We start from the raw sequence: 26,074 nt of genomic DNA, 5'->3' as shown, positions 1-26,074 counted from the left end.
AGACAGAGTGGCAGGGGTGGAAATAGGGGTCCTGTGGGGTGATGGACATGGGGATGGGGGTGCTGGGCATGGAGATGGGGTTCCTAGACCTATAGGGTGCCAAGCATGGAGATGGGGGGTCCCATGGGTTGATGGGAATGGGGTGCCAGACATGCAGGGACTTGGGGTGCCAGTAGTGGAGTTGGGCGTCCCAGACCCATGGGGTGCCAGGCTGAAATTCACAGGTGCTGGGCACAGGGGTGAGGTCCATGGTCTGTGTGGTGCCAGGCCCAATGACGAGGGTGCTGGGCAGGAGGATGAGGTGCATGGTACATGGGTGGCAGGCATAAGGAGGGGTTCATGGCACCACGGATGCCGCTGGCAACACTCCCTGTACCCACAGGTGAATGTGGGTGAGGGCAGCCACCCTGGTAGGGTGAAGGTCTATGGGCCAGGTGTGGAGAAGACAGGGCTGAAGGCCAACGAGCCCACCTACTTCACCGTCGACTGCAGTGAGGCTGGACAAGGTGGGTACCCACCATGGGAGCATCTGGCACCCATGGGAGCCCCTCTGTGGGCATGGCAGCTGTTTTCTGCATCCCTGGTCCTGGTCCATTATTCCTAGTCTTGGTCTTGCATCCCTGCCACCCTGGTCCTCATCCATCATCCCTGGTCCTGCCCCTGCGTTCCTGGTCCATCAACCCATTCCTGGTCCAGGCCCGTGTCCATGGTCCAGCCCATCCCTTGGTGCTACCCAGGGGAGCAGGGTGACACAGTGCTGATGGTGGGGACCCTTTGCAGGGGACGTGAGCATTGGGATCAAATGTGCCCCCGGCGTGGTGGGGCCGCTGGAGGCCGACATTGACTTTGACATCATCAAGAACGACAATGACACCTTCACAGTGAAGTACACGCCACCGGGTGCTGGGTTGTACACCATCATGGTGCTCTTTGCCAACCAGGTACTGCACACCCATCCCAGCCTCCTGCTCCACACCAGGTGGCCTGCATGTCACCTCCCTGCCCACTGAGGTCCTGTGGGGTGGGGGGGCTCTGTCCCCTGGCAGTGTTGCCGTGCCACCATGCCGCCGTCTCTCTCCCCAGGAGATCCCCAGCAGCCCCTTCCGCATCAAGGTGGACCCATCCCATGATGCCAGCAAGGTCAAGGCGGAGGGGACCCGGGCTCAACCGGACGGGTGAGGGGACAGGGAGATGGGGTGGCAGGGTGCTGCGGGGCAGGGTAATATGGGGGGAGCAAGGCTGGGTTCTAGGTGCTGTGAGGCAGGCACCCTGGGTGCTTGTGGGGCTGGGTGCTGTGGGGCAGGGACCCTGGGTGCTGTGGGGCTGGGTGCTGTGGGGCAGGGACCCTGGGTGCTGTGGGGCTGGGTGCTGTGGGGATGGAGTTCTGGGTGCTGTGGTGCTGGGTGCTATAGAGCAAGGGGCTGGGACAGGGTGCTGTGGGGTGGGGGTGATATGGGGGTAGCAAGGCTGGGTGCTGTGGGGCTGGGTGCTTGTAAGGCAGAGATGTGGGTGCCGTGGGTCTGGGCGCTGTGGGGGTGCAGCGGGCGCTGACCGTACGGCACAGGCGTGGAGGTGGGGAAGCCCACCCACTTCACGGTGCAGACGAAGGGTGCGGGCAAGGCGCCGCTGGAGGTGCAGTTCGGGGGGCCAGGGCAGGGCCCCGCTGTGCGCGACTTCGAGGTCATCGACAACCACGACTACTCCTATACCGTCAAGTACACCGCTCTGCAGCAGGTGGGGTATGGGGGAGACCCCTACGGCACCCCCTGGGGCACCCCACCCCATCCCCTGCAGCCCCCTGTCCCATACGAACCCCTCATAGGGGCCCCCCATTCCATATGAACTGCCCCCAGGCACACCCCATCCCATATGAGCACCCCACACGGGCACCCCTGTAGATAACCCATAGGGGTACCCTCACTGACATCCTGTCACCTGGGCACCCCAAGGACACCCCCACAGACATCCCGGTGTAGGCACCTCATCCCCATGGATGCCCCATGCCATGGGCACCCCATTCCCACCCCAGGACCCCCAAACCCTCCCACAGTCTCATGGATGCCACCAGCCCTGGGATTCTGACACATATCCCTGCCGTCCCCGAGCACCCATGGGTGCCTGAGCCCTGGGAACCCCTTGGGCTCCTGAACCTCCTGGGTCTCCCAGGGACCCCCAAAGCCCCTGGGCACCCCCAGGTACCCCCTCCAGCACCCATGAGTGACACGAATCCCCCAGCACACCCCCTTGCAGGCCCCTTCTCCCTTCCCCCCCTCAGTGGGTGTGGGTGGGGGGGCCCCCTGGCAGCACCCTAAGGTGCGGGTGCACCCACAGGGTCCCCTGGCCGTGGTGGTTACCTACGGGGGGGACCAGATCCCAAGGAGCCCCTTCCCTGTCACCGTGGCGCCCCCCTGCAGCTCAGCAAGGTCAAGGTGCAGGGGCTCAACAGCAGTGAGTGGGGGTCTTGGTGGGGGGGGGGGTGGGCACCCTGGGGTGGGGGAGGGCATCGCTACGGTGTAGGCACCATGGGGGGGGCACCCTTGGGTGTGGGGCATGCGTGCGAGGGGGCACAACCCCTGGGTATGGGGTGGGGGACACACCCTGGGTATGGGATGCAGCAGGGGATGGGGACACCTTGGAAGGGGGCACCCTTGGGTGTGGGGTGCACTGTGGGGTGGGGGCACCCTTGGGGAGGGGCGCGCTATGGGGTGGAAACAAGACCCTTGGATATGAAGTGGGGGGCACCCTGGGGGGGGATGACACCTTGGATGTGGGCCCACTATGGGGTGGGGGCACACTGGGGGGGGGGGACGGACACCCTTAGGCATGGGCTACCCCCCTGGGTGTGTCCCCCTCCCCTGACCACCACCCCCATGTTGCCCCGCAGAGGTGGAGGTGGGGCAGGCGCAGGAGTTCGCAGTAGAGGCACAGGGAGCTGGGGGCCAGGGCAAGGTGGAGGTCAAGGTCACTGGCCCCTCCCGCCGCCCCCTCCCCTGCAAGGTGGGCCCAGCCCCCCCTGGCGGCCCCCACCCTGTTACCTACACCCCCACCGAGGAGGGGCCTTACAAGGTGGAGGTCACCTACGATGGACACCCGGTCCCTGGAAGCCCCTTCCCCGTGGAGGCGCAGCTGCCCCCTGACCCCTCCAAGGTGAGGCCATTGCTTGCCCGGCATGCATGCAAGGGGGTGAGTGTGCCCCCCACCCCTTGCACACGTGTGTCCTTGTGTGCCCCATGCATGCAGCCCATGGACAGGTCACGTTGCCTATGCACGCTCCTCGCACACTCAAGCTGCTTGTGTGCGCTGTTGCACACCCACGCTGCTCACAGCCACCTCCACTGCCCGCACAGTGCCCGCTCCCTGCTTGCACGTGCCAGCTGGTTGCACCCACCCTGCCCACACACTTGCATGGTGTTCCTTGCACACTTACACCACTTGCATGCTTCTTGCACACCCCACTCGCATAACAACATGGACTGAGAGCACCCGTGCTTGTCACCTCCATGCTGCAGGTGCAATTGCACACTTACTGTGGACACACCTATCCCTTGCACACTTGTCACCAGCACACCCATGCCTTGCATGCATACCGTGGGCATTCTCATTCCTTGCATGCTTCCCACTGGCATGCCAATCCCTTGCACACTGGCCCATGCCTTGCACACTCACCTCCAGTACACCTGTCCCTTGCACACCAGCATGCCCATCCCTTCCACAGTTACTGCCAGCACGCCCATCCCTCGCACACTGGCACACCCGTCCCTTGCACGCACACAGCACTGGCACGGCGCCCCCCTGCCCCTTGCACACCCATTGCCTTGGCAGAGCCTGCCGGCACCCCCACCCCTCGCCTTGCACACACATGTGTGGCCCCCAACCCCCTCCTCTGACGTGTGTCTCCCCCCCTAGGTGTGTGCCTATGGGCCAGGGCTGCAGGGCGGCAAGGTGGGCACCCCAGCCCCCTTCACCATTGACACCAAGGGCGCAGGCACCGGCGGGCTGGGGCTGACAGTGGAGGGTCCCTGCGAGGCCAAGATAGAGTGCCAGGACAATGGCGATGGCTCCTGCTCGGTCTCCTACTTGCCGACAGAGCCTGGTGACTACACCATCAACATCCTCTTTGCCGACCGGCACATCCCTGGCAGCCCCTTCAAGGCGGAGGTGACCCCCATCTTTGATCCCAACAAGGTGACAGCCAGCGGGCCTGGTTTGGAACGCGGCAAAGCTGGGGAGGTGGCCACTTTCATGGTGGATTGCTCCAAAGCTGGGGACGCTGAACTCACCATTGAGATAATTTCGGAAGCTGGTGTGAAAGCGGAGGTGCTCATCCAGAACAACCCGGGATGGCACCTATGCCATCACCTACACCCCTGCCTGCCCCGGCTCCTATACCATCACCATCAAATACGGTGGCCACCCCGTCCCCAAGTTCCCTGTCCGTGTCACCGTTGATCCTGCTGTGGATACCAGTGGTGTCAAGGTCTACGGTAAAGGCGTGGAGCCGCGAGGTGAGAGCAAGGGACATCTCCCCATGGATGCCACTATGGGCATTTCCTCCTCATGGGCACCTCTTTCCCATGGAGATCCCATCCCTGTGGGCACCTCTTCCCCATGGACATAGCTATGGGCACTGTCTCCCCATGGGCACCTCCTCCCAGTGAACATCCTCATGGGCACTGGTGTATCCTTCCCATGGGACCCTCATCCCTGTGGGATGTCATCTCCATGGATATCTCCCATCCCCATAGACACCTCCTCCTCATAGAACCCCCTCCTATGGGGAAGACTCCTCGGCACTCCCGTGGACATCTCTTCCCCATGGACATCTTTCCTTTGCATGGGTATCCTTATGGGCACCAACATCTCCTCCCCATGGCCATCCCATAGACACCCCCTCTCATGGACATCCTGGGTACCCTCATGGACATCCCATCCCTGTGGGCATCTTTTCCTCATGGGCACCTCCTCCCCATGTCCCCCTGGGGACACCTTCTCCCCATAGACACCCTCTCTCATGGGGAGGACTCCTGGGCACCCTATGGACACCTCCTCCCCATGGGCACCAACATCTCCAACACATGGGCACCTTCTCCCCATGGGTACCTCCCCCTTGCATGGGCACCAGCATGTCCTCCCCATGGGCACCTTCTTCCCACAGACACTCCCATGGATATGTTCTCCCCATGGAAACCGTGCCCTTGGATGGGCATCTCCTGCCCATGGCCACCCTTGCCCTCCTTCTTACACAGGGGTCCACAGGTTATCCCCACGGGCACTGCCTCTTATAGGGGGCTCCTCCTGGGTACCCCCTGCCCTGTAGCTGTGGGATGCAAGGAGAGGGGCTGGAGACTCATTCTCGGGGGTTGGGGAGGCACCTCACCACAGGTGCTGAGCAGGTGCTGAGGGTGCTGTGCTGCAGGGGTGCTGCGTGAGGTGGGCACTGACTTCACAGTGGATGCCCGGGCACTGACCAAGACTGGGGGGCCCCATGTCAAGGCCTGGGTGGTCAACCCCTCGGGTGCCAAGACCGATACCTACATCACTGACCACGGCGATGGCACCTACCGCGTGGACTACACTCCTTATGAGGATGGTGAGGGACCCCCACCCACCCTGGGGACTCCAAAACCCCCAGAGGACCCTGACATCCCCCCCAGTGACCCCAACACCCACAGAGTACCTCACGTCCTGGGCAAACATCCTCCATCCCCCAGGTGGGGATCCCCAGAGAGGCGCCCCGCCTCCCCCCCCCCCCCAACCCACATCCAAGTGGGGACCCCCCCTGTTCCCCCCCCCTGGCTGGAGATGTCCCCCTGTTCCCCCATAAGCAGGGACCCCCCAGTTCCCCCAGGCAGGGACTCCCAAAACACCTTGAGGCCCCCCAAACCCCAACCAGGGACCCCCAACCCCCTGACTCCCCCATAGACCCCCAAATCCTGAGACCCTCCTTAGACCCCAGCCAGAGGCCCCCACAACCTCAACCAGGGAACCCCAAACCCCAACCAGAGACCCCCCAGTCCCAGCTCAAACCCCAACCAGGGACTCCCAACCTCCCTCCAAACTCCAACCAGGGACCCCTGAGACCCCCCTCCCCTCCATGGCAGGAGGGGAGTGACAGCCTGTCCTTGTATCCCCAGGCATGCACCGGGTGGAGGTGACATACAATGACGTGGCGGTCCCCAAGAGCCCCTTCCGTGTGGGGGTGGCAGAGGGCTGCGATCCCAGCCGTGTGCGGGCACATGGGCCTGGCCTGGAGGGTGGCCTTGTCGGCAAGGCAAACCGCTTCACTGTGGAGACCAGGTGGGCACTGGACCCCCCCCCAGCCACCTCGCACCCCTGTCACCAACCCACCACCTCCAGCCCCTCCCATGGATCTGCCACCTCCATCCCATGTCACCAACCTGGCATCTCTGTCTCATGCCGTGGATATGCCACCTCCATCCTCTTGCATTGGATTTGACATCTCCATACCATGCCACAAATGTGCCACTTTCATCCTCTTGTACTGGATTGGCACCTCCATCCCCTGCCAGCAACCCTCCACATCCATCTCTTGCCATTTGACCTGCCACTTCCATCCCATGCCACCAACCTCCCATCTCCATCCCCTGCCATGGATGTGCCACTTCCAACCTCTCTCCACCTGCTACCAATGTGACATCTCTGTCCCCTTGCCATGGATGTGGCACCTCCATCTCTTGCCACCAACATGGCATCTCCACCCCCTGCCGTCGATGTGCCAGCTTACTCCCCTCAGCACACACATGCCACCTCCATCCCACTACTATGGACATGGGACCTCTGGCTGTTTGCCATGGAGGTGGTACCTCTATCTCACTACCATGGATGTGGCCCCCCCAGCACCCACCATGGACATGTTACCCCTACACCAAAAGCCAGGCCACCCCTGGCAGCGTCCCTGAGTGGTGTCACATCCCCAGGGGTGCAGGCACCGGGGGGCTAGGCCTGGCCATCGAGGGTCCCTCCGAGGCCAAGATGTCCTGCAAGGACAACAAGGATGGGAGCTGCACAGTGGAGTACATCCCCTTCACACCTGGGGACTACGATGTCAACATCACCTTCGGTGGCCATCCCATCCCTGGTGCGTGGTGGGGCTGGGGGGGGCAGGGGAAGCTGGGGGGGGGCTGTGGGAGCCACCAGGGTGGCTGTGGGTTGGAGATGGTTTCCTGGGTGCTGGCAGGTAGGTGCGCTTGTGTGGACCCCATGTCCAACCCAGTGGTGACCCCATGGCCATGCTGGCCCCATGTCCACCCCCTGCTGTCCCCGTGACCATGCAGACCCTATGCTCACACTGACCCCATGCCTGTGCTATCCCCACAGCCATAGCTTTGGTGTCCCCATGCTCATGTTGGCCCCGTGGACACACTGTCCCTGTGCCCGTGTTGACCCCATGGACACATTAACCCCACAGACCTGCTGTGCCCATGCCTGTGTTGACCTCATGGCCATGCTGTCCCCTTGCTGTGCTCATGCTGTGCCTATGTTGGCCACATGCCCACCTTGACCCTGTCCCCACACCACTCCCCTGCGTGCACTGATCCCTGCCCACTGCCACAGGGAGCCCCTTCCGGGTGCCGGTGAAGGACGTGGTGGACCCCAGCAAGGTGAAATGTTCAGGACCAGGGCTAGGCCCAAGTGTCAGGGCCCGGGTGCCCCAGACCTTCACTGTGGACTGCAGCGCAGCAGGGCTGGCGCCTCTTGAGGTCACGCTGCTGGGACCCTCTGGTACGTGGGGACACACGGCGGGGAGGTGGTGGGGGGCATGGATGGAGGGGGAGCCCGATCCCATGGATACCCTGCTCCAAAGGGTGTCCAACCTCATGGATATCCTTCTCCATAGGGTGTCCTACCCCCAGGGACATGCTGCCTAGAGATGCCCTGCCTCCCTAGTGTGTCCAACCCCATAGGTCTGAGGCTCCATAGGGTGTCCTGCTCCATAGGGCATTCAACCCCATAGATGTCCTGCCCCACGGCATGTCCTTCTCTGTAGAGTGCTGTGCCCTATGGCTACTCTGTTCTGCTCTGTGGCCTGTTCTCTGTGGAGTGCTCTGCCCCATAGATACCCTGTCCCATGGGATGTCTGGCCCTATGGCAGGCACTGCTCCATAGGGTATCCTGCCCTACATGATGCTGTACTCCATGGGATGCTCTACACCATGGGGCACCCTGCCCAAGGATGCCTTGTCCCGTGGGATGCTATACCCCACGGAGCACCCTGCCCTGCTGATGGCACCGGCCCACAGGTCTGGCAGAGCCCGTGGAGGTACGTGACAATGGTGATGGCACCCACAAGGTCAACTACACCCCAGCCACTGATGGGCCCTACACTGTGGCCGTCAAGTATGCCGACCAGGAGGTGCCACGCAGGTGAGGACCACCACCCTTGGGTGACTGGGGAGGACACCCCCACCACAGCAGGGGGGTCCCAGCACCCTGCTGACCAACCCACGCCCACCCACAGCCCCTTCAAGATCAAGGTGCTGCCCGCTCATGATGCCAGCAAGGTGCGCGCCAGTGGGCCAGGGCTGAGCGCCAGCGGCATCCCCGCCAGCCTGCCCGTTGAGTTCACCATCGATGCCCGTGATGCTGGTGAGGGGCTGCTCACTGTCCAGATCCTGGTGAGTACCCAGGGGCCATGCTGTGGTGGGGGGGCTGATCCCCAGGAGGTGATGGAGTGCTGGCACATGTGGGATGGGAGGCTGAGCACCCATGTGGTTCTCTTGTGCCTGTGCCGTGAGGCACTGGGGTCCTTGTGGTGTTTGTGGGGTGCCCTAGCACGCATGCCATAGGGTGCTGAGACCCATATGATGCCCTGGCACGTATGCCATTGGGCGCTGCAACCTGCATGGTGCATCAGTGCTGCCCTGGCACCCATGCTATTGGGTACTGAGCCCCATATGGTGCCCTGGCACCCATGACATTGGGTGCCGAAACTCATATGGTGGTCTTCCACCCATTTAGTGGGGTGCTGAGCCCCAGTGCCCTGACACCCATGCCATGGGGTGCTGAGCCTTTGACATGCATGCTATGGGGTGCCAAGGCCCACATGGTGCATGGGTGCCATCTTGGCACCCATACCATGGGGTGCTGAGACCCACACAATGCCCTGGCACCCATGCTATGGGGTTCTGAGCCCCACATGGTGCTCTTACACCCATTCAATGGGGTGCTGAGCCCTATATGGTGCTCTGGCACCATGCCATGGGGTGCTGAGCCAGGTGGTGCCCGCAGGACCCCGAGGGGCAGCCCAAGAAGGCGGCGATCCGGGACAACGGGGACGGCACCTACACGGTCTCCTACGTCCCCGACCTGCCGGGCCGCTACACCATCACCATCAAGTATGGGGGGGACGAGATCCCCTGCTCCCCCTTCCGCATCCACGCCGTGCCCACCGGCGACGCCAGCAAGTGCCTTGTCACAGGTGGGCCCTGCCCCATGGCATCCCTCGCTGCCCTGCGGCATCTCCCTGCTACCCTATGGCTTCCCCATGCCGGTCCACAGCATCCCTGTGCTGCCCCACAGATTGCCTACGCAGCCCCACAGCACCTCCATGCTACCCAGTGTTGCTCCACAGCATCCTCATGCTGCCCCACGCTGCCCCCCAGACTACCGACGCTGCCCCCCAGACTACCGATGCTGCCCTATGGCATCCCCACTGTTCTGTGGCACCCCCATGGCATCCCCCAAGCTTCCCCATGGCATCCCTGTGCTGCCCCATGGCATCCCCGTTGCCCCACAGCACCTCACCCCACCCCAGGCACCCTGCCTTGCCCCATGCCACGCCATGGCTGCCCCCACCCCCTGCCCATAGCTGCTGCCCCTCCCAGCACCCCTGTCTGCCCCACTGCTGCCCTCCACCACACCCCTCCCACCCCACTGCTGCCCCCCAGTACTCCCCGCCCCTTCCCACCCCACCACTGTCCTCCACCACCACCCAGCCCTGCCCCATGGTGCAGTGGGGCTGAGTGGGTGCCCCCAGAGCAGAGCAGGACGTGTTGGCCCCCCGGCCCCCCCCCGGAGCCCCCCCGGCCCCCTAACACTGCCCCCTCACTCCTTCTTATTTGCTTTTCCCTGGTCTCTCTTTGCAGTATCCATTGGGGGCCATGGACTGGGTAAGTGGCGCTGGGGGGCTGGGGGGAGTTGGGGGGCTGGCATGGGGGTCCCAATGACCTTGACCTCCCACCAAACCCTCCTGCAGGTGCCTGTTTGGGTCCCACCATCCAGATCGGGGAAGAGACGGTGATCACAGTAGACGCCAAGGCGGCCGGACAGGGGAAGGTGACCTGCAAGGTGTCCACCCCAGATGGGGCTGAGCTGGACGTGGATGTGGTGGAGAACCATGACGGCACCTTTGATATCTACTATACCGCCCCTAAACCTGGGAAATATGTCATCACCATCCGCTTTGGAGGGGAGCACGTCCCCAACAGCCCCTTCCATGTCCTGGTGGGTGTTGTTGAGAGTCTGTGATGGGGTGGGATGGAGCTTGTGGTCAGCACCATGGGGTTGGGAGGCCGTGGTAGGCACCACGGAACTGAATAGGCGTCAGCGTGTAGACCATGGGGTTTGGAGACCGTGATGATCACCATGGGGTTGGGAACCCATAATGGGGTGCCATAGATCTTACACCTCCTCTCTGCCCCACGGCATCAGGCCACAGAGGAGCCCCCCCACCACCACTGAGAACCTCCGGCCCTTCAATCTTGTCATCCCCTTCACGGTGCAGAAGGGTGAGATCACAGGTATGGGGGCAGGGGGTTGTGGGGGGATTTTGGGGGGTGCATGGACCAGGCTGTGGGCTGTGGGGCATGAAACACCCCCCCTCCCGGTGCCTGGCTGACGCGGTGGCCTCAGGGGAGGTGCGGATGCCCTCGGGGAAGACGGCGCGACCCAACATCACTGACAACAAGGATGGGACAGTGACAGTACGCTACGCCCCCACCGAGAAGGGCCTGCATGAGATGGACATCCGCTATGATGGCAACCATATCCCTGGTGAGACCACTGGGGGCTATGGGGAGCCTTGGGAGGCACTGGGAGGTGGCTGAGCAAGGCTGATGCCACCTTGCCCTGGTTGGGCACCCATGGGTTGAGCAGCCCACCACGGTATGGGGTGTCCCCATGGGTTCCCTGACTGTCATCCCATGTGTCCCCAGGGAGTCCCCTCCAGTTCTATGTTGATGCCATCAACACCCGACACGTGAGCGCCTATGGGCCGGGGCTGAGCCACGGCATGGTCAACAAGCCTTGCACCTTCACCATCGTCACCAAGGATGCTGGGGAGGGTGAGTGGTGGCCAACAGGGGCATCAGGAGGTCTGGGAAGGGTTTGGAGACCCCTCAATGCTACCATCAGGTTTTGGAAAGGAGCTGGGGACCCCCTCACGCCTCCTGACACCCAACCCATGCCCCTCAGGTGGGCTCTCATTGGCAGTGGAAGGTCCTTCCAAGGCAGAGATCACCTGCCAGGATAACAAAGACGGGACATGCACTGTGTCCTACCTGCCCACCGCCCCTGGGGACTACAACATCATCGTCCGCTTCGATGACAAGCACATCCCAGGCAGCCCCTTCACTGCCAAGATCACTGGTGAGATGGGACCCCTGTGGTCTTAGGAATACCACTAAGGGCATTGGGACCTCCATATGACCATGGAGATGCCTGCATAGTTATGGCCATGGGGGCACCTGTATGGCCACTGGGAACCCATCACACAGCTGTGGTGTCCGTGTCCATCCCTGGCCACCAGGACCCCATCACATGGCTATGGGGACCTTGTGGGGCCTTGGGGACACCATCACATGGCCACAGGGACACTGTCCAGCTCCAGCCATGGGGATCCCATTCACACAGCCATGGGGACCATGTGCACGTGGCCATGGGGACCTCATCCATTCCCAGCCTCCAAGACCCCTTCACATGGCCTTGACCACCCCTGCAGGGCCACCAAGACCCCATCACATGGTCCTGAGGACCCAGGCATAGGGCTTGAAGGACCCTATTCGCACATCTATGGGAATGCCATCCACCCCTGTCCTTGGGACCTTGTCCATCCCCACCACCACCTTGGGCTGCCATCCCCTTGGCCCCAGCTGATGGCATCTCTATAGGGGACGACTCCATGCGGACATCCCAACTCAATGTGGGCACCTCGACGGATGTCTCGCTGAAGATCACAGAGACAGACCTTAGCCTGCTGACGGCCAGCATCCGGGCACCATCAGGCAATGAGGAGCCCTGCCTACTCAAGCGGTTGCCCAACCGCCACATTGGTGCGTGGGGGACACAGGGACAGTGGACTGGGGACACAGTGACATGCACACGTGGGACCAGGAGGATGTGGGCACAAGAGAGCTGGGACATGGGATCTAGGGTGGTGGGCACAGAGAGAGGGTGATGTGGGAGTTGGGGACATGGGACAGGGGATGACAGGGCTGTGGTGTCACAGAGATGGGTGATCCCCTGGCATTGGGTGCCCATGGCTTGGTGGCCGCAGCCAGGTCACATTGCTGGTGGCCAGGGCCTGGTGGTGGTAGCCAGGGCTGGTAGAGGTGGCTGATATTGGTGTCTCCTGCCAGGCATCTCCTTCACACCCAAGGAAGTGGGCGAGCATGTGGTGAGTGTGAAGAAGAGTGGGCAGCACGTCACCAACAGTCCCTTCAAGATCCTGGTGGGGCAGTCGGAGATCGGGGACGCCAGCCGGGTGAAGGTGTGGGGCAAGGGGCTGGTGGAAGGTCACACATTCGAGGTATCTGAGTTCATCGTGGACACACGCAGCGCTGGTGAGACCACACTCCCTGGGACCACGGGTGGGGATGGTGTGGTCATGGTGGGGAGGTGGTGACCATGGTCATAGCCATGATGGGATGGTGGCCATGGCCAGAATGGGATGGAGGTTGTGGTTGTGGATGGGGTGCAGTTGTGGCCGTGTGAGAGTGGGATGGTATTGCTGTGGCTGGGGTTGGATGGTGGTCGTGGTGGTAGCATGGCCAAGGCCCAGAAGAGATGGTGGCCAAGGCCATGCCATGGCTGTGGCTAGCATAGGATGGGGTGGTGGCCGTGGTTATGGCTATGGCATGATCATGGCCAGGATGGGGTGGTGGCCTTGGTGTAGCCATGGCCAGGATGGGCTGGGCTAGTGGCCGTGGTGTGAGCATGGCCAGGATGGGGACAGCAGCAGTGAGACATCTCTGAGCATGTCCCTGTGGCTTCCTAGGCTATGGTGGGCTGGGCCTGTCCATTGAGGGTCCTAGCAAGGTGGACATCAACTGTGAGGATGTGGAAGATGGCACCTGCAAGGTCACCTACTGCCCCACTGAGCCTGGCAACTACATCATCAACATCAAGTTTGCTGACAAACATGTCCCAGGTGGGGACGGGGGGGACAAGGACACATAGGGTGGCACATGGGAACCCAGACTCCTGGGTCCCCTCATGGTGACCAGATCCCTGAGGTGGCTGTCACCCGCAGGGAGCCCTTTCACAGTGAAGGTAACAGGTGAGGGGCGCATGAAGGAGAGCATCACACGCCGGCGGCAGGCCCCCTCCATCGCCACCATTGGCAGCACCTGTGACCTCAACCTCAAGATTCCAGGTAGGGGCTGGCTTTCTTCCTCCTCTTCCTCCTCCTCTTCCTCCTCCTCCACGGGACTTGGGGATGGGGACAGGGAAACATCTTGGCCGCTCCAGCTCTGATTTCCGCCTCCTTCTTCGTTTTCTCCCTGTCTGTCCATGTGTCCGTGTCTGTGTCTGCCTGTGTCCTTCCATCCATCCGTGCCTCTGTCCACGTGTCCATCCATGCATCCCTCTGGGTGTGCCTCCATCCCATGTCCACCCACGTGTCCATCCATGTGCTCATCTGTCCACACATCTGCTTGTGCCTGTGATCATCTGCCCATCCACCCCTGCGCCCGTCCATCCCTGCAACCACCCTTACTTGATCCCTGCATCCTTCCATCCCTGCATCCTTCCATGTGTCCATCCACCCCTATGTCCATCCACAACTCCATCCTTCCGTGCCCCCACCCATGCACCCATCCGTGTGCCCCTGCACCTCTCCCCGTGCCGTCTCCGTCTCATCGGGTGCGGTGGCCGGCAGGGAACTGGTTCCAGATGGTGTCAGCGCAGGAGCGCCTGACACGCACCTTCACGCGGAGCAGCCACACCTACACGCGCACCGAGCGCACTGAGATCAGCAAGACGCGGGGCGGCGAGACCAAGCGGAGGTGCGGGTGGAGGAGGTCCACCCAGGTCGGCGGGGACCCCCTTCCCCAACGTCTTCGGGGGCTTCCTGGCCCGCGAAGGCCTGGGCTCCTTCGGCTCCATCGCCCGTGGCCAGGAGGGTGGGTGCTGGCCAGCGGGGACCTGCGTGGGGTGGGAGTTGTGCTTGCACAGGGGCTGTGCGTGCAGGGCAGTGTGCTTGCACCATGGCTGGGGGCAGTTGGTGCAAGGGAGCAGCTTTCATGCATGCTGTGCTGGCACGAGGGCTGGCTGCACTTGCACAGGGAGTGTGCTTGCAGGGGACCGTGCTTGCACATGCATGGTGCACATGCAGGGGACCGTGCTGGCACCGCAGCTGGGCTTGCACAGGAGTGGGCTTACACAAGTGTTGGGTACAGCTGGATGTGAGAGTGTGTTTGCACAAGGGCTGGGTGCACTGGGGCAAGGGAGCAGGCTTGCACAGGCGCTGTGCACACGCAGGGTTTTGTGCTTGCATGGGGGCTGTGCATGCAGGGGAGTGGGCTTGCACCAGGGTGGGTGCAGTTGGACATGGGAGTGTGCTTGCACGAGGGCTTGGTGCACTGGTGCATCAGAGTGTCTTTGTGTGGGTGCTGTGCATGCCGGGCAGTGTGCTTGCACGAGGGCTGGGTGTGCTGGGGCAAGGGAGTGGTCTTGCAGGGGTGCTGTGCTGGCACGAGGGCTGGGGGCACTGGCAGAGGGAGTGTGTTTGCAGGGGCACTGTGCACATGCAGCGGGATGTGTTTGCACTACACCTGTGCTTGCACGGTGGCTTGGTGCACTGGGGCATGCGAGTGTGCTTGCACAGGTACTGTGTGCTTGCAGGGCAGCACACTTGCACAAGGGCTGGACACACTTGCACATGGGAGTGTTCTTGCACGAGGCTGGCACTCACTGGAGAGGCTGTGTGCTTGCACAGGGGCTGTGTATCTCACGGGAGCTGTGTGACCTTGCACAGGGGCTGTGTGCTCACACCAGGGGCCAGCATGGCCCCCTCCCACACCAGGTTGCCTGTGCCCCTGGCACGAGGCCAGGACACATGCCTGTGTCCCAGGAGCTCTGGGGACACACTCACACGCACAAGGCTGCCTTGCACATGCGCGGTGACCAGGCACCAGCTGCTGTGCTCACAAGAGAGGGTCTGCGCCCCTCACATAGGGACATGCATGGAGGTTGGGGGGACAATGCTGGCCCTTCACGGAGTGCAGCCCTTTGCACAAGACACACAAGCGAGTATACACACTCACGGGAGTGTGCATGCCCTTAGTGTAATTGTGCAAACTCACAGGCACGCATGCATGTGTCTGTGTGATGGCAAGCATGCAGATGCGTGCACATGCTTCCAAGTGCACACACATCCTTTACACGAGGGTGCACAAGCAGGCAGCATTGTGCTCACAGGTGTGTGCATGCCCTTACCACAAGTGTGCAAACTCACAGATCTGTGGCAGGCATGCACATGTTTGCAAGCATGTGCATGTGTGCACATGCTGCAAAAATGTGCACAGGTGGGTGTGCACACTCATGGAGGTGTGCATGCATGTGCTTACAAGCATGTGCACGCATGTGCACACATGTCCTTTGCCTGAGGGTGCACACTTACAGGGGTGGGCATGCCCTTAGCACAAGCACGCAAACTCACAGGTGTGTGTGCACATGCAAGTGTGCAGATGGGTGCACACGCTTGCAAGGCCCTGTGTGTCCTTTGCATGAGGGTGCACACTCCCCGGGGAGGATTGCACCCAGCAAGGGTGCGCATGCAGGCCATGGCGGGTGTTGGGGTGGCAGGGGGCTCCCCAGTGGGTGCTGGGGTGGTTGGGGTGATGAGGTGCCAGGGTGCTGATGTGCCATGGTGCCAGGGTGATGGGGTGCAAGTGTGCCCTGGTGCTGGGATGGCCTAGTGCCATGGTGATGGGGTGATAAATTGCCATGATGTCCTAGTGCCATGGTGATGGAGAGATGGGGTGCCAGCGTGCCATGGCTACATGGTGCTGGGGTGGTAGGGAGATGGGGTGCCATGGTGCCAGGGTGCCACAGTGGCAGGGTAATGGCATGCCATGGTGCCATGGCTACACAGTACTGGGCTGCTGGAGCAGCTGCTGGGGTGCCATGGTGCCAGGGTGGTAGGATGCTAAGATGCCATGGTGCCCTGGCTACATGGTGCTGAGGCTCACGGGGGTGATGGGGTGTCCTGGTGTCCCCACAGGTGAGACGTCTCCACAGGAGCTGGCAGCGCAGGTGCTGAGCCCATCGGGGCAGCGGTTTGAGGCGGAGGTGCTGGCAGGAGGCGCAGGGGTGTACAGCGTCCGCTTCGTGCCCCAGGAGATGGGTCCCCACACCGTCAGCGTCAAGTACCGTGGGCAGCACGTGCCCGGCAGCCCCTTCCAGTTCACCGTTGGGCCCCTGGGCGAGGGGGGTGCCCACAAGGTGCGGGCAGGGGGCACTGGCCTCCAGCGCGGCGTGGCTGGCGTGCCAGGTACGAGAGGGCAGTGCGGGTACCCAGGGTGCAGCTGGGGGGCTGGGGGTGATACAGTGAGAGGTGGGGTGGATGCACTTGGCAGGGGTATGGGTGCAGTCTGGGGGGTGTGGGTGCAATGGGGGTATGGGTCTGGGGGGATGAGGGTGTAGCTGGGAGGATGCAGGTGCTATGGGAGGGTGCAGTGGGTGTGGGTGCTATGGGTGGGGGTTAGGGGTGCACTTGTGGGGGTATGGGTGCATTTGGGGGGGATGTGGGTGCAGGGCCATGAGGGCATGGCAGGTGGGAGTGGTGCTGGCCATGGGGTGCCAGAGGAAGACAGGGGCACCCATGGGTCCGTGTCCTCCCCAGCTGAGTTCAGCATCTGGACGCGGGAGGCGGGGGCCGGGGGCCTCTCCATTGCCGTGGAGGGGCCCAGCAAGGCCGAGATCGCCTTTGAGGACCGCAAGGATGGATCCTGCGGCGTCTCCTACCTCGTCCAAGAGCCCGGTGGGTCTGGGGGTGCCCCCCACTCCCCAAACACCCAACCCCCCCGGGGAACACGCCCACTCCCTGCCAGGGCTGTGCACCGTGCTGGGGGAGCAGGACCCTCGTGCAAGGTGGGACCCATGTGCAAGGGTGTCCCTGTGTGTGGGTGTCCCTGCGTATGGTGTGCCTATGCAAAGGTATCCCCAAGGGAGGGTGTCCCTGTGTGCGGTGTCCCTGTGTGAGGCTGCCCGTGTGTCCCTAGGTGACTACGAGGTCTCCATCAAGTTCAACGAGGAGCACATCCCCGACAGCCCCTTCGTGGTGCCCGTCGCCTCCCACTCCGATGACGCCCGGCGCCTCACTGTCACCAGCCTTCAGGTGCCCAGGGACATGGGGATACCCACTCACCCCCCGTGTCACCCTGCACCCCTGGGCTCCCCAGGCATCCCCCAGGTCACTCCTGGGCCACCTTGTGCCCATGTGGCACCCTTGGGACCCCTGTGGTGCCAGCCTGTGCCCCTCACACCGACCCTGTGCCACCCCTGTGCCCCGTGTGATCCCTGGGTGCCCCATGTCACCCCAGGCCACATTGTGCCCATGTGGCACCCTCGGAACCCTCGCCCCATGCCACCCTTGTTGCCACCACTGGTGTCCCCCATACTGACCCCATGCCCCACCTCCCCCTCACCCTCTCGCTCCCTGGGGGTCAGTGCCAGTGCTGTGTCCCTGCAGGAGACTGTGACAGTGAACCAGCCGGCATCCTTCGCGGTGCAACTGAACGGGGCACGCGGTGTCATCGATGCCAAGGTGCACACGCCTGCTGGCGTTGTTGAGGAGTGCTACGTCTCCGAGCTGGACAGCGGTAGGACACAGGGACACAGGGACCTGGGGACATGGGACTTGAGGACACGGGGACACGGGGACATTGTGACACAGGGACATGGGAACATGGGACTTGAGGACACAGGGACGTGGGGCATGGGGCATGGGGATACAGGGACATGGGAATGTCGCGGCGTGGGAACACAGGGACAGGGACATGGGGGTTGCAGAGGCACAGGGATGCAGGAACCTGGGAACCTGGGGGTGGGGGAACACAAGGACATGGATACAGAGGGTGCGGGGACATGGACACGGGGAGTGCAGGGACACAGGGAGGCAGGGACGTGGGGACATGGGAACATGTGGTCATGGAGGGTGGGGACACAGGGGGTGTGGAGAGATTGGGATACAGGAATGCAGGGACACGGACCTGCAGTGTCGGGTTGGTCAGTGACATGGTGCCACCCCCAGATAAGTACGCCATCGGGTTCCTGCCACGGGAGAACGGGGTGCACTCCATCGACCTGCGCTTCAACGGGCGCCACGTGCCCGGCAGCCCCTTCAACATCCGGGTGGGCGAGCAGAGCCAGGCTGGTGACCCTGGGCTCGTCACTGCCTACGGCCCCGGACTCGAGGGCGGCCTCACAGGTGACACCGCTTGCTGGGGACCTGGCTCAGGGCAGTGGCAATGAGGACGTGGCCGTGGTCAATACCGTGGCCATGGGAGGGTGGTGGTGGAGATGCGGCTGTAGTACTGGAGACATGGCTACGGGGTGGTGGCACAGCCAATGCCCGTGGGGTGGTGGCAATAGGGACATGGCTGTGGTAATGGGGACATGGTTCCAAGGTGGTGGCAATAGGACATGGCCATAGGTATGTATCTGTGGGATGGTGACAATGGCCGTTGTCAATACCGTGGCCGTCAGAGGGTGGTGATGATATGGCCATGCCTACAAGGTGGTGGCAACAGGGACACGGGCATGGTATGGGGCCACGGCATGGTCTGGTGGCAATGGGACGTGTCTGTGGTATGGAGCCATACCTTGGGGTGATGACAACAGGGACACAGCCAAGCCTATAGGGTGGTGGCAAGTGGGGACTGCCACGGTGTGGTGCCAGCACCTGACCCACCTGGTGCAGGTGTGTGCTCGGAGTTCCTGGTGAAGACGGCCAACGCCGGGGCGGGCGCGCTGGCCGTCACCATTGATGGCCCCTCCAAGGTGAAGCTGGACTGCGTGGAGTGTGCCGAGGGCCACCGCGTCACCTACACCCCCATGGCCCCTGGCAACTACCTCATCTCCATCAAGTACGGTGGCCCCCACCACATTGTCGGCAGCCCCTTCAAGGCCAAGGTCACCGGTAATGATGGGGGATGGTGGTGATGGGTGACAGGGCGTCTCCAGGGTGGTGTGACAGGGGGGCCCCAGGGTGACATGCTGGGGTGGTCACCAGGGTGGCGTGATTGGAGGTCCCCAGGGTCATGTCACAGAGGGGCCCCAGGGTGACGTGGTAGGGAGTCCCTGGGGTGACATATTGGGGAGCCTGCAGGGAGTCCCCAGAGTGGGGTGACAGGCTGGGGGTGTCCCCAGGGGTGGGCTGATGGCATCCCTGCGCCCCCAGGCCCGCGTCTCTCGGGAGGACACAGCCTGCACGAGACGTCAACGGTGCTGGTGGAGACAATGACACGGGGAGGGACAGCATCGCGGGGGCCCCCCACTTTTGGGGGTCTCCCCAAGTTCTCTTCGGACGCGGGGAAGGTGGTGGCACGGGGGCCTGGGCTGGCCACCGCCTTCCTTGGCCAGAAGAACCACTTCACCGTCGACTGCAGCAAGGCCGGTGCGTGGGGTGGGCCTGGGGCGGGTCCTGAGGTGCTGGGTGGGAGGTGCTGGGTGAATAGAGTCTTGGGGTGTTCTGGGGGTGATGTCTGGGATGGGTCTGGGGTCTGGCAGGGGACACAGTAGGTCAGGGGAAGGTCCAGTGGGGGAGTCCAGGGGCTAGTGGGAGATGTGGTGGGTCTGGGGGGGGTCCAAGGTGGTCAGGGGTCCCAGGGGGATGTTGTGGGTTAGGGAGGGTGTCCAGGGTCTGGCGAGGGGGGTCTCAGGTCTGGTGGGGGGGTCCAGTGTCTGCTGGGCAAGGCAACAAGCCTGAGGTGAGGGTCCAGCAGGGACGTCTGGGGTCTCATGAGCAGAGTGAGGACCCAGTGCTGGACCCCCCAGGTACCAACATGCTGATGGTGGGGGTCCACGGCCCCAAGACCCCCTGCGAGGAGGTCTATGTCAAGCACATGGGCAACCGGATCTACAACGTCACCTACACAGTCAAGGAGAAGGGGGACTATGTCCTCATCCTGCGCTGGGGCGATGACAATGTCCCCGGCAGCCCCTACCGTGTCACCGTCCCCTGACCTCCCAGCACCCACGGGGTGGGGGGGTGGGGGGTGGGGGGGTCTGGGGGGTTCTGGCAGGGCCCAAAAAGGTTTGGACCTATCAATAAAGCACTGCAAGACTCAAGAGTGCTGTGATCACTGGAGGGTCCTGGGGGGAGGGGATGGGGGGCCTGGGGCAGGATACTGGTGACCATGTGAGTCTGGGGCCATGCATCAGCATCTGCGGGGACTCCAGGGTAGGATGCTGGGGTCCAGAGGGGGCCCAGGGGCAGGTTATCAGGGTCTGTGGGGTCCATGGCAGGACACCAGGGTCTGGGGGTGGTGCAGGGCAGGAACCCAAGGCACTGGGGTGAGATGGGGTGCCTAGGACAGGGTGCTGCAGTCCAGGGGGAGTCTGGGGCAGGGCATCGGCTCCAGGCGAGGGCCCAAGGCAGGACATCGGGTCCGGCGGGGGCCTGGGGGAGTCCCGGGCAGAGTAACAGGGATCCTGAGATAGGATGGGGGAGTCTGGGGAGGGGTCTAGGTCAGGATAATGGGGATCCTAGGGAGGTCTGAGGCAGGATACTGGGGGTGGGGTGGGGGCCTGGGGCAGGATACGAGGGTCTGCGGTGGGGTCCTTGCCAGGACACCAGGGTCCAGGGGAATCCTGAAGGAGTCTGGGGCAGGATGCTGGGGCCCCGGGGGGGTCTAGGGCAGGATACTGGGGCCCGGAGGGGGAGTCCTGGGCGGGGAGTGGGTCCAGAGCAGGACACCGGCACCAGGAGCTCCGGGGGCGCTATGCCGGGGCCCCACGCTCCCTCACTGCACGGCGTGCTGCGCATGCGCGACGCGCGGCCGCACCAAGCGCGGGGGTGGGGCCAGAGCGGCGGGGCGGGGCCATGGGGCGGGGCGGGGCCAGCGGGGCAGGGGCGGAGCTCGAAGGCACGGCTTGGGCGGGGCGACAGCGCAGTTGCCCGGGCGATGGTAGGCGGGGCTAAAGGAGGGGGCGTGTCCTGCGCGGCGGCGCAAAAAGCTGCTTAATCCGCTGCCTTTTGTCCTGGATGTAAACAGAGAAGGGAGGGAGCCTTTTTTTAGACCAGGCCTGGCTCTTGCTTAACTTGACCCCACAAGGATTCAGCTACGTCCTCCTCTATTGATATTTTTCTATAGGCTGACAAACAAAGCTGACTTTGGTATCCCAAAGCTGATCTATAGCTGTTGGCATAGCTGTATCTAGTGGCCATATGTGCCCAGATATTCCCACTGCGGCGGGCACTGCGTGATGTTTTGCTGGCTTTGAAGCCGCCCCGGCAGCGGGGACCAATATCCCCTTACACATTCTCCTCCAGAAATAGCTTGGGCTGAGCCTTCGGGCCTGCGCCAGCCAAAAAACCCCTGATCCCTGACTCCTGGGGGCATCTTCTCTGGGAACAGTGATATCCCACGGCCACTGGCAGCTCCTCCTCTTCCTCCTGGCAGAATCGGTGCGGGAGAGGCACGATGGCCACAGATACCTAAAATTCAGGCTGCTGTGGTGAAGTGTTGGAAGGTTGAGGTTGGGTTGAAGAGGTTGAGGTTGGGCTGGGTTGGTGGTGACCATGGGGCATCTCCCCCCCGGCCCGAGCTGACCCGGGGCGCTGCCTCTTTTTTTCTGCCCAGATGACCCGGACCCCGACGACGGGTTTAATTATAAGCAAATGATGGTGCGAGATGAACGGCGCTTCAAGATGGCTGACAAGGATGGAGACTTGACTGCCACCAAGGAAGAGTTCACCGCCTTTCTGCACCCCGAAGAGTACGATTACATGAAAGATATAGTTGTGCAGGTGGGTCCGCTGCAGCTGGTGATCTTGCGTGAGACAGTGGTGCTTATGGCAAAGAAGGAGGTGGAGAGGGCTGGAAATCAGGCTGTTCACCAGTAGCAGTCCTGCAGTGGGGTGGCCTCGAGCAGATCAAGCAGATGTGGGTCAGGGATGGCCAGAGGCAGAGAGGATTGGCCTGTCTGTGTGGAGCACACAAACCGGCTTTTGGGGTTTTTTTTGAACGTGTAGATGGCACCCTCATGCTTGCTGGGGCTGGATCAGTCCCAGTGAAGGGGTTGCTGTGGGGGAGAATTGCTCCGAGCCCAGCTAACCATCCTCTCCTGCCTGCAGGAAACCATGGAGGACATCGACAAGAATGGGGACGGCTTCATTGACTTGGAGGAGTACATAGGTGAGACACGAGTGCCTCACGCCGTGTCCCCTTTGTGTCCCCTCCTTGCCCTGTCTGGCAGGAGCAGCTGCTGGCATGTGCTTTCTCATCCCTGCTCCTCCTCCTGGAATTTCATTATCTCTCTTAACTTCCTAACTTTAGACCTGCCCTGCTCCTCCGTCCTCGCTGTGGGATTTCTGGGTTAAATCCCTCACCGGTGACAGGCCCTGGGTGCTCAGGGTGGGACAAGCAGCTTCCAGGCCCTCCGAGGCAAGGGAGCATCTGCTCCCATTCCAGGATTGTCCGCGCTTGAACGCGGCGGGGGCTGCCTGGCCCTGCCTCCTCCCTTGGCAGCGGTGGGACACCTAACAGCTGCCCTTTTTAACACCCCTTATCTGAAATGGCAAGCTTCAGCGGGGGAGAGGGGCGGCGAGAAGCACGTCTGGCTCCAAAGTATGTCAGGAGAAATGCTGCCTGCTTCTCCAAACTGATTTGAAGCAGCGCTGTCAGATTTTGGGTGGGAATTTAGGGAAATAAGTGTAAAAGCTGTCCTCAAAGATGGAAAGGGCAAGCTCTTGAGAGGAGGACAGGGGGGGTCTCGTCGTTATGCTCTTGGAAGCAGCAGCCCACACGCCAATCCTGGGGTCTAACCGGGTGCAATCCATGCTCCTGTGGGATGGGGGAGGCGTGCACGTGTGTCCCACCAGCACGGGATCTGGCAGAGGGGGTGTGCAGCCGGGTGCCGTGCCTTCCAGGTGACATGTACAGCCACGATGGGGACGCTGATGAGCCCGAGTGGGTGAAGACAGAGAGGGAACAGTTTGTGGAGTTCAGAGACAAGAACCGCGATGGCAGGATGGACAAGGAGGAAACCAAAGATTGGATCCTCCCTTCGGATTATGACCACGCTGAGGCAGAAGCACGGCACCTCGTCTACGAATCCGACCAGAACAAGGTGGGAACCTGCCGAGAATATTCCCCCTGCCCGATTCCCTGCTGGAGCTGGGCCCACAGCCTCTGACTTGACAGCTCAGAGAATTTCCTTTCCCCAAGGATAATGCAGACGCCCTTTGAAACGGCTCGGCACGTGCCTTCATTAAGCTGTCTAATTAAGAGTTGCCTGAGCGCGCGCTTCCTACAGTGGTTTGGCTCCTCCTGGGGCAGCGCACTTCATCCCTTGGAGGGTCAAGTGGGCTTTGCTGGAGCTGGGGAGGAGAGGAACGGAGCCGCCGTGGGGTAAATAATCGGAATTTCTGTCTCTGCTCTCTCGCAGGACGGCAAGCTGACCAAAGAGGAGATCGTGGAGAAGTATGACTTGTTTGTGGGGAGTCAGGCCACAGACTTCGGGGAGGCCTTGGTGCGACACGATGAATTTTAAGAGCTGTACAGAGAAAGCTGTTTCTTAAATAATTTATTTTTTACAGTTTCTGGGATTATCGTAAGAAACATTTTTCGCTACTGAGACTGTTATTTCAGGCGATGAGGTGAAACAAAACAAAATATCTCTTCCCGTCCTTTTTTTTTCCCCTCCTCTTCCTTCTTCCCAAAGGGATGGGGACTCGCTGGTCTGAAAACCAACTCTTTTATTACAACACTTTGTGGGTTGTTTTGGTTGGAGTTTTTTTTCAGATTTTCACATTTTCACATTTTATGGTCTTAACGAGTTCTGGTTTATTTTTGTATTTGTTTTGGTTCCACATGAAGTGAAGAAACACGTATCCTGACAAGGGTAGAGCAACGGCAATGGTTCCCCCCTTGCCCTGCCTCACTCTCTCCCCCTTGATTTGTTGGTATGTGCTCAGCTCTGCTCTTTTAAAATTAAATTTTTTTTAAAAAAAACCAACAAAAAACCCCCACCACCCTAGAACAAGCCAGAGAACAATAGGGCCAAAAGGAAAAATAAAACCAGAGGTGAGTCATGCTTGTTTTAGACCGGGCTTTGCAAATCCAAACACGGTTCATCTGTCCCGTGGGGAGCTGTGCTCTCAGCTCCGCGCCTCTGGCAGGATTTGCAGGCAGCCCTTGCCTGCGAGCTGCCCGTGCTTCTCCCGGCTCTCCGGGAAGAGCTGGACTTGCAAAAACCCCCTAAAACGGCAGCAAAGCCTGGCCCGTCCTCCTGCCGCGTCGCCTCCTGGTCAGGCGAGCGCTGCAGTGCTCCTTATCCAGAAACGGGCGCGGGTGCTCCCTCCGCCAGCCCAATTAACGAGCCTGTTAATTCACCAGAGCCACACCGGTCCAGTGAAACTGATGGCAACGCGAGCCGATATAGTTTCCCTCTCTGTCAAAACTGCTTTCACGCTTCTGCAGCCCTGGGGCCTCGCTCAAAGTGCCTTTTATCACCCCAAAAATGCCACGAAGGAGGAATGGCGAGGCCAGCGCCTGGCTGGGCACGGGGGGATGCTCGCTGTGCTCCCGTCGCACCCGTAGCATGTCATTGTTCTTTCTGGATTTATTACTAATAATTATATTTTTTTAGTTTTTTTGGTCTTTTTAACCGTGCATTCGCTGCTTCGCCCAGGGACCTCTCGATTCCCTCTCACAGCCCGCTCACCTCGTCCCTGCACGCTCGGCCAACCCGCAGCAACGTGGATCCTGCTCTGGCGGCATCAGGCAGAGGTTGGTGCCAGCCACGCGCACCGAGGTGGGAAAAACACCCCGGCTTCTCCCTAAAATCGGTCTCCAAGGGTTAAAAGCGCGGACTATAACGTATATATACTCCTCGTATTTCATGTACCTCTCATAAAGTAATGCTTTTGATATAACTCAATGGGTAATTGGATAATCCCATGCCAGACCCGTGCAGTGAATGCGCCTTTGGCGCTCGCAGACTGCGCCGAAGGGGAGCACTGGGGAAGAGTCACCGACATCCCCAGCTCCTTCCCCCCAACACCAAAGCCCTCGGCAGCTTCGGCACGCTCTGCTTTCTCCACCCAGAAGGACTCGGAGCTCGTGGCTCCTTGGCGTTAACAACTTCAGACACTAATTTTGGTTCCCGGCGCAGGGTTCGCCCCGCGTTCCCCCCCTCTCCCCGCCCCACCGTGTTTATTCCTCCAGTATTTCTCCTCTCGGGATGATTTAATTTTTATCAATCTGGTGTAAACGGCACTTGGCGGCCGTGCCGGAGGATTCTGTGGCTCAATAAACCTGTTTACATTCACCCCATAAGGCAGTTTGGGGGCTTTGCTGTGCGGCACCCGGCCCTCGCGACAGAATTGCTCCAGTTTTACCCCCAGAAATATGATGGGGGGTGGGGGTGGCCCTGCTCGGTGGCACGGCGCTGCCTGGATCAGCCCCCAGATCGCTCGGGACGGGGATAACTTAATTTGGAAGTGTTTACGTTTCCCGGGAAGGGCTGACGCAGCCCTGGCGGCCCCCCCGGCATCCCTCCCCCAGCACAGGGCAACCCCAGACCACGGCTTCCCTCTCCCCATGGGCATGTCCCAGGGGGCTCGGCCAGGCCCGCTCCCTGCCCCACAAGTTGCACCCCAATCCCG

At 61.7% G+C, this 26,074-nt stretch overlaps 2 protein-coding genes across 2 annotated transcripts in view; both read left to right on the top strand.

The window, feature by feature from the left end:
• The window catches only part of FLNC (filamin C), a 30,878-nt gene extending 10,440 nt beyond the window's left edge, over window positions 1-20,438 (top strand). Inside the window, 37 exon segments of the mRNA XM_056340951.1 lie at window positions 383-506; window positions 781-941; window positions 1,084-1,152; window positions 1,154-1,175; window positions 1,565-1,734; window positions 2,332-2,407; window positions 2,410-2,448; window positions 2,885-3,147; window positions 3,907-4,335; window positions 4,337-4,505; window positions 5,417-5,590; window positions 6,135-6,297; window positions 6,939-7,099; window positions 7,576-7,743; window positions 8,262-8,385; window positions 8,480-8,636; window positions 9,250-9,439; window positions 10,107-10,130; window positions 10,217-10,470; window positions 10,679-10,760; window positions 10,873-11,013; window positions 11,175-11,303; window positions 11,434-11,607; window positions 12,129-12,290; window positions 12,597-12,800; window positions 13,235-13,387; window positions 13,490-13,612; window positions 14,117-14,280; window positions 14,282-14,360; window positions 16,463-16,732; window positions 17,084-17,221; window positions 17,463-17,578; window positions 17,933-18,062; window positions 18,494-18,670; window positions 19,163-19,381; window positions 19,643-19,858; window positions 20,239-20,438. Coding sequence (XP_056196926.1) covers window positions 383-506; window positions 781-941; window positions 1,084-1,152; window positions 1,154-1,175; window positions 1,565-1,734; window positions 2,332-2,407; window positions 2,410-2,448; window positions 2,885-3,147; window positions 3,907-4,335; window positions 4,337-4,505; window positions 5,417-5,590; window positions 6,135-6,297; window positions 6,939-7,099; window positions 7,576-7,743; window positions 8,262-8,385; window positions 8,480-8,636; window positions 9,250-9,439; window positions 10,107-10,130; window positions 10,217-10,470; window positions 10,679-10,760; window positions 10,873-11,013; window positions 11,175-11,303; window positions 11,434-11,607; window positions 12,129-12,290; window positions 12,597-12,800; window positions 13,235-13,387; window positions 13,490-13,612; window positions 14,117-14,280; window positions 14,282-14,360; window positions 16,463-16,732; window positions 17,084-17,221; window positions 17,463-17,578; window positions 17,933-18,062; window positions 18,494-18,670; window positions 19,163-19,381; window positions 19,643-19,858; window positions 20,239-20,426 — 5,802 coding nt within the window. The 3' untranslated portion in view covers window positions 20,427-20,438.
• A 1,233-nt stretch (window positions 20,439-21,671) lies between these two features.
• Window positions 21,672-25,745, top strand: LOC130150240 (calumenin-like). Its single transcript, XM_056340950.1, has 4 exons — window positions 21,672-22,213; window positions 22,541-22,601; window positions 23,336-23,535; window positions 23,854-25,745. Exons 1-4 carry the CDS (start codon window positions 22,085-22,087, stop codon window positions 23,956-23,958), a joined length of 495 nt encoding a protein of 164 aa, XP_056196925.1. The 5' UTR covers window positions 21,672-22,084; the 3' UTR covers window positions 23,959-25,745.
• The last annotated feature ends 329 nt before the right edge of the window (window positions 25,746-26,074 follow it).

This window comes from Falco biarmicus, chromosome 5 (genome assembly GCF_023638135.1).
Source record: "Falco biarmicus isolate bFalBia1 chromosome 5, bFalBia1.pri, whole genome shotgun sequence".
Classification (NCBI taxonomy): domain Eukaryota; kingdom Metazoa; phylum Chordata; class Aves; order Falconiformes; family Falconidae; genus Falco; species Falco biarmicus.
This window is presented reverse-complemented; position numbering and strand designations above follow the sequence as displayed.

What these genes read in the sequence shown, in the direction of transcription:
- LOC130150240 (XM_056340950.1), top strand. Translation starts at nt 22,085, where the DNA reads ATGATGGTGCGAGATGAACGGCGCTTCAAGATGGCTGACAAGGATGGA. An exon ending in TGAAAGATATAGTTGTGCAG is followed by an intron (nt 22,214 to 22,540) that starts GTGGGTCCGCTG and finishes TCCTGCCTGCAG; the next exon opens with GAAACCATGGAGGACATCGA. An exon ending in TGACTTGGAGGAGTACATAG is followed by an intron (nt 22,602 to 23,335) that starts GTGAGACACGAG and finishes CGTGCCTTCCAG; the next exon opens with GTGACATGTACAGCCACGAT.